Source organism: Muscardinus avellanarius, assembly GCF_963383645.1.
Source record: "Muscardinus avellanarius genome assembly, chromosome: 12".
NCBI lineage: Eukaryota > Metazoa > Chordata > Mammalia > Rodentia > Gliridae > Muscardinus > Muscardinus avellanarius.
Genome location: NC_137798.1, coordinates 13,569,074 through 13,576,227, shown reverse-complemented (window position 1 = coordinate 13,576,227; position 7,154 = coordinate 13,569,074). Strand labels below are relative to the sequence as shown.

Below are 7,154 nucleotides of genomic sequence, written 5' to 3'. Positions count from 1 at the left end.
CCCTCCTCTCTTTAAAAGCCCCTCCAATCCAGGAACTGGGAGCCACAGAGGAAAGCGAAGGGAGAGCAGGAAGAGAAAGCCAGCAATTCCCTGCGCGACCCCACCCCACCCCCAGCGCAACCCACAGGTGAGCAGGCTCGCACAACCTGCTCAGAGGGGCCCTGTGAGCAGCAAGCAGGTCTGAGCCTGGAGAAGAGGGAACAAAGCCTCGAGGGTGAAGTGGGGAATGGGGAGCGGGGTGGGGGAGGGCGGGGTGGGGTCCCTGAGGAGGAGAGGCGGGGGAGAGCGGAGAGCTGCAGAGTGGGGGGTGCATCAAAGACGGGGGAAGAGTTATGTCTCCTGGATTCCTCTCGGGGAGCCCTGTGTCATCCTCCTAGGAGCGCACAGGTATGCCTGGGAGGAGCCTCGGTCCTCTTCCTGGTTCTCAGGAAAAGGTCACCTTGAGCCCGGTGTCTTTCTGCTGTCCCCCTCGGGCCCTCGCTTGCCCTGCGGCCCCCTCTGGTCTGCGAGTTTATTCCACGGCCTTCTCGCGGCCGCCTCCTCCGGGGAGATGGAGAGGTGGCCGGGGCCGCCCGAGAGCCCAGGGGCGGCTGGCAGAGCCACCCTGCACACCCACAGAAGGCCAGGGCCCGGGCAGGCGCTCGCTTTCCGCCGGCCCCTGGTGCTGTCCTCGGGGTGGTGCTGAAACCCGGGCCGCCGCCTCCCCGGGTGGGCCTGCCCCGCGGGGCGCGACCCCGCGTCCCTGGCACCTGGCGGGCGCTGCCCACCCTCCCGCTCACCTAGCCGCGGCCGCGGGGGCGGGGCCTGGGCAGCCCCACCCCACACTGCGGCTCCGCGGCTCCGCCCGCCGCCCGCCCCAGCTCCCTGCGCCTGCCTGCAGCCCGGGGGCGCCCGCCGGCTCCGGCCCCGCACACCGCCTCGACCCCGGGTTGGCTTCATCCTCCCACCAGCTCCGGCCCTGGTCGGCCCGTGGCCTCCCGCTCCATCCCTGCTCCTGTCTTGCTCCAGCTCCTGCTTCGGGACCCAGTACCGGACCCCCAAGCCATGGCTGGTCCCTTCTCCCGCCTGCGGTCCGCCCGCCCGGGACTCCGGCTCCTGGCCTTGGCCGGGGCTGGGTCCCTAGCTGCTGGGCTTCTGCTCCGGCCAGAACCGGTGCGCGCCGCCAGCGAACGGCGGAGGCTGTATCCCCCGAGGTACCGGAGCCTGCGCGCCTGCCGGGAGGGGGCAGGTGATGGGAACCCAGGCGGGGGCAGGGGGAGGACCCGGGCCACCCGGGAGCACTATGATGACGAAGGCCTTGGAGCCGGGGGCTGCACGGTGTGGCGGCCTCGGTGGGGTGGGAGTGGGGCCAAACCCATAAAGCCAGCGCATTTGCGGGGACCTGTAACCCGCGGGCCCTGCCGCCAAGACCAGCTCCGGCCCTACGAATTCTGGTTGCATCCATTGTCCAAACCCCTGATCCAAAGACCAGGAACTATTCTTCTCATTCTCCGTCTCCTGTTCTTGCTGTTCTCCCCCATTTTCCTGAATTCTCTGCCTTGGCCTTTCCCCTCCCCCATCTCTAACGTTGTTTTCATGGGAAGAAAGAACCGCAGATCTGAGGAAATTGAGCCAACCAGCCACCCAGGCAGCTAGAGCTGCTGGGAGAGAAGAGACCCTGAAAGTCCCTAAAGGGATTATCAAGGCTTAGCCTACCTCTAATTCCCCCTTCTCCCGCGGAGCCACGGAGCAGAGCCAGCCATGGTTAACTGGACAGCCCCCTGCGGACAGCCCTAGGTGTAGGTCCCTGGGCCTCATGGTTACTGGGTACCCCCTCCCCAGCGCTGAGTACCCAGACCTCCGAAAGCACAACAACTGCATGGCCAGTCACCTGACCCCAGCAGTCTATGCCCGGCTCTGCGACAAGACCACACCCACTGGATGGACGCTAGATCAGTGCATCCAGACTGGCGTGGACAACCCTGGCCACCCCTTCATCAAGACTGTGGGCATGGTGGCTGGAGATGAGGAGACCTATGAGGTAGGGGGCCCCAGAGTCTCCCTGGCAACCCAAGTCATCTTCCCAGTGACCCCACCTCCTTTCCCTTAAAGATCCCTCACTTCCCTCAAGACTGGACCAAACATACTCAAGTTTTCTAACCCAGTGAAATCAGCAGGGTGAGATTTTCCCCTCTAACCACCGCTCCTCTTACCTCCCTGCAGATATTTGCTGACCTGTTTGACCCCGTGATCCAAGAGCGACACAACGGATATGACCCCCGAACCATGAAGCACACTACTGACCTGGACGCCACCAAGGTGGGCCAAGCCGCCGCTTCCCATCTGCGCCGCCTGGTGCGAGAAGCTCTTCTTGGGAGTCTCCACCTTGAGTGTTTACTCACTCGTGGGCATTATACTGCTGAAGTTATTTTGGGGTTTTGTGGGGGGGGGGTGTCTGGGGTGGAACCCAGGGGCATTCGACATCCGAGCTACACCCCCTGCCCTATTTTTTATTCTATATTTTGAAACCGGGTCGCACTGAGTTGCGGAGGGCCTCACAAAGTAGCTGAGGCTGTCCACGATCCGTGATCCTCTGGTCTCAGCCTCCCAAAGGCTGGGATTACAAGCGTGCGCCACCATGCCTGGCATTTTACTGCTGAGCTTTTAATCTTGAGGCAGGAAAAGAATCCTATCTTAAGGAATAGCAGATGTGGAGAGGATGAGGTGGATTTTATTTTTTTCTGTATTTTTTTTTCTTGTGCTACTGGGGATGGAACCCAGGGACATTCTACCTCAACTACACCCCCAGCCCTATTTTTTTTTTTTTTTGAAGCAGGGTCTCGCTAACCCTGCTGTTTTCTCCCCAGGACCACTTTCTATTTGATAAGCCTGTGTCCCCGCTGCTCCCGGCAGCTGGAATGGCTCACTAAGTAGCTGAGGCTGGCCACAAACCCAGATTCTTTTGTCTCAGCCTCCCAAGTACTGGGATTACAGGTGTGCGCCACCACGCCCTGCAAGGGTGAGGTGGATTTAAATGATAATACCCCACGGCTGGAGGCTTCTGCAGCAGTGCTTGCCCAAGGAGCCCCTCCCTCCAAACTATGCTGGAGGAATGCTTGAAGAGTCCTCTAATCCCTGCGATCTCTCCTTCACCTCACTTCTACCCACAGGGTTCCTGGGACTTACAGTCATTTCTCTAACCCCTCAGATCCGTTCTGGCTACTTTGATGAGAGGTACGTATTGTCCTCACGAGTCAGGACTGGCCGAAGCATCCGGGGACTCAGTCTGCCTCCAGCCTGCACCCGGGCAGAGCGGAGAGAGGTGGAGCGCGTGGTGGTGGATGCACTGAGCGGCCTGAAGGGCGACCTGGCGGGACGCTACTACAGGCTCAGCGAGATGACGGAGGCTGAGCAGCAGCAGCTGATTGATGTGAGGGTCCTTGAGGGGGGGCTGGGGGAAGGGTGGGGAGCAGGTGGTTAGAAGAGCAGGAGGGGAGGCCAGGCCGGGCCAGAGGCCCATTCTGTCGGGAGGATTCTTCCCCCATTCTTAACCCAGGCTGTTCTCTTCTCCCCAGGACCACTTTCTATTTGATAAGCCTGTGTCCCCGCTGCTCACCGCAGCTGGAATGGCTCGAGACTGGCCCGATGCTCGTGGAATTTGGTAGGAGGCTGTTCTTTACCTCTTTTGTCCTCTTTTGTGCCTACAAAAAAAACCATTCCCCTCCACCATGTGATCCCTCTACCCCGCCCTCAGGCACAACAATGAGAAGAGCTTCCTGATCTGGGTGAACGAGGAGGACCACACGCGTGTCATCTCCATGGAGAAGGGTGGTAACATGAAGAGAGTATTTGAAAGATTCTGCCGGGGCCTCAAGGAGGTGGGAGAAGGATGCACGGGGAGGCGGGGCGGGAGAATATAAGGACACCAAAGAGCAGCAGAGGTGGATGGACTGTCATATTTGTCAACCAATAATAGGGTGTTTCTGATAGTAAAGAGAAAGGGTCACCATTTGTCACGCCAGGGCAATAGGCATAAACCAGAACTGTCCTGGGACAACCAGGCCATGTGGTGGCTCCAAGGATAGGAAGACGGAAAGAATGTCAAGAACGTAGGAAGTAAATAAAGCAGTTGCAGACAAGGCAAAGGAGGAATTACTGCACGGGATGGCAGGTGTGCAATGAGGACAATTCCACGGTCCAGCCTGGATGGATTGAGGAGTTGAGAGATTCGTGTGTTCATGATTCTAACGTCATTCCCCAGCTCAGCCAAAGCGGGCCTTAAGTCTAGATTTCCTTATTTGTGCTCAAGTGGTCTGTCGAGGCTTTACGCTGAGAGTGGGAGGGAGATTAGGAAGGTGGCAGATGAGTTCCGGAATGCGAGGCTCTAGGTGGAGCTGAATTCAACCTGCACTCCTGTACGGGCCGTATCTCCGCAGTCCACATCAGAAACTGCCCTGAACCCATTCTTACGGCATAATCTCGTGTACACAGTTCTATTTTGGAGTTGCAAAGAAAGAGAACTCCCTTTGTAGATTCAGGCTGGGACATACGTTATTTTTAACAGGTAACGTAGTTTGACTGTGAGTAGTAGATAGGGAAGTACTCTTTAAATGCTTTGCCTCAGTTTCCTTATCTGTAAAAGTGAGGTCGTAAGACTTCCTACAATTTAGGTTGTTGCGAGACATTAAATAAAATAATGCGGATAAAATAACTGGTCCAAAATAAGTGCTCAGTAATTGCTGGTTGTATTTCTATTTCTTTTTTCTGGTGCTGGGAATTGAACCTAGGGACATGCTGCCTCCCAGCTGCACCCCAGCCCTATTTTATTTGTGTTATTTTATTGCTTTCATTTTGGAAACAAGGGCTTGCTAAACTGCCGAGAGCCTTGCTGAGCTGCTGAGGCTGATCTCAAACCTGCAAAGCTCCTGCCTCAGCCTTCCAAGTACTGGGGTTACGGACACGCGCCACCACGTCCGACTGCATTTTTATTCTTAGGGGAAGGGTTCGGCATGTAAGAATTCCCCCCGGGCCATGGTTCTTCTGAAGAACCATGGGGCCCCATTGCTCATGTTGGGTAGTCGTGTTCGTGCCACTCCAGCAGATCCCACATGTTAAGTGAAACAAGCACACCCTTCCTACCCTCCCCCACCCTCACACATACACACACACACACACACACACACACACCCTTGGGCCTCTGGCTCTTCTCTTCACACGCGTCTCTGCTTTCTCACAGGTACTCCCTCCACTGCTAGCAGAAAGCGCTTATGCCTCTTCTATTGCAAACCTTTCTCCCTCATTTCTATCAATCGGTGTAGAATTTACTGAATAAGCAATCGTTTCTTGTTTTTACCACCTCCGCTCATTTCCCTAGATTGTCCTTAATGCATCACTCCCTCGAATTTCTTTCCTTCCACATACAAGATATTTTTCCATAATCTTATCATTAGGCATAATAAATGCATTATAACTTTGCAATACCAAAATTACCTTGCATGCATGATGACAATGACGACGGTTTTCATAAAAAATTAAAAAAAAAACTAGTATCATTCACAGTCAAGTTTCTTCTAAATATATCTCAAGTGTGTGTCATGGCGCACAGTTGTAATCCCGGTACTTGGGAGGCTGAGACTGGAGAATCGCGGTTCTCAGACAGCCTCAGCTACTTAGGCCCTCCACAACTTAGTGAGACTCTGTTTCCAAATAAAGTATAAAATAGGTCTGGGAGTATAGCCCAGAGGTAGAAAAGCCCCTGGGTTCCACCCTCAGTACCAAAAGAAAAAGAAAAAAATTAGGGCTGGGGGTGTAGCTCAGAGGTAGAATGCCCTTGGGTTCAATCCCCAGCACCAAAAAAAGAACCCCTATATATATCTCAAAGCTGGGTGCAATGGTGCACGCCTACAATCCCAGTACTTGGGAGGCTGAGACAGGAGGAGTGTAGCTTCAAGGCCATCCTCAGCAACTTAGTGATACCCTCAGCAATTTGCTGAAATCCTGTTTCAATAAAAAAAAAGGGGGGGCTGGGGGTGTAGTTCAGAGGTAGAATGCCTCTGAGTTCAATCTCCAGCACAATAAATAAATACATTTCTAGAGTTGCCACGGGAGGGCCCGCACATCCCTGGTTTTTCACTAACAAGCTTTGTGGACACAGGTGGAGCGGTTGATCCAGGAGCGTGGCTGGGAGTTCATGTGGAATGAGCGTTTGGGATACATCTTGACCTGTCCCTCTAACCTGGGCACTGGACTCCGGGCAGGGGTGCACATCAAACTGCCCCTGCTAAGCAAAGTAAAGGAGCTGTGGGGTTTGGGTGGGGGTGTCAGTGAATGGGGTGGGGTGAGGGTGAGGGGTTGGGCGTGTTGAAAGGAGCCAGACATAGTGTGGGTAAAGAGCTCTGAGCAGGTAGGACCAGACTCTGCCTCTACTGACCCCGCCTCCCCCCCAGGACAGCCGCTTCCCAAAGATCCTGGAGAACCTGAGACTCCAGAAGCGTGGCACCGGAGGAGTCGACACTGCTGCCACAGGCAATGTCTTTGACATCTCGAACTTGGATCGACTGGGCAAGTCAGAGGTGAGATCCTGCGGATGGGGGTGAGGAGAGGTGAAGGACAAGGACGGTGTGTGAGCCTCAGGGATGTAATAGAATCCCAAGCGAACTAGGGCCGAGTGGGGAGGCAGGCAAGTGCGTCAGCACGACTGAGGGGCAGAGGTCAAGGATCAGCGTCCTCCAGGTGGAGCTGGTGCAGCTGGTCATCGATGGAGTCAACTACTTGATTGATTGCGAACGGCGCCTGGAGAGAGGCCAGGACATCCGCATCCCTGCGCCTCTCATCCACAACAAACATTAACTCCCCACCGTGGCAGATGGCTCAGGATCCCCAGGACGTCTGCCACTTCATGGTGACCCATCTCCTCGCCCCACATCTGCCCCCTCCCTGCCCCATCCCAGTAAAGGCCCTTGCTCCTTCAGCTGTCTGTGTTGTTTCTCTTGGGGTGAGGAGGGGGCAGCCTCCAGGAAGTGAAAAGAAGCAAGTGGTTTTAATGATGGAGAGACTCCAGATAAGGCAGGCCGGGAACACTGCTTCTCAGTGGGTGGAAACATTAGCATTTTATCCACATTCCCTCATCACTCCCATTCCCACTTTATTCACTCTGACGTCAGGTTTCTCTCCCA

General features: G+C 55.6%; 1 protein-coding gene across 4 annotated transcripts; it reads left to right on the top strand.

Annotated features, from left to right (window-relative positions):
• Positions 1 to 1,044: 1,044 nt before the first annotated feature.
• On the top strand, positions 1,045 to 6,828 carry CKMT1B (creatine kinase, mitochondrial 1B; the record flags this gene model as incomplete). Of its 4 annotated transcripts, none has more annotated exons than XM_080706820.1 (9): positions 1,045 to 1,193; positions 1,822 to 2,020; positions 2,203 to 2,298; positions 3,188 to 3,409; positions 3,555 to 3,640; positions 3,734 to 3,857; positions 6,134 to 6,268; positions 6,426 to 6,551; positions 6,712 to 6,828. In XM_080706820.1, the coding sequence occupies 9 exons, from the start codon at positions 1,045 to 1,047 to the stop codon at positions 6,826 to 6,828; spliced, it is 1,254 nt and encodes a 417-aa protein (XP_080562946.1). The 4 variants fall into 4 exon arrangements, with proteins under 4 accessions (XP_080562946.1, XP_080562945.1, XP_080562947.1 ...); XM_080706819.1 differs by having other exon boundaries at positions 1,735 to 2,020; XM_080706821.1 differs by lacking the exon at positions 2,203 to 2,298.
• Between the last annotated feature and the right edge of the window lie 326 nt (positions 6,829 to 7,154).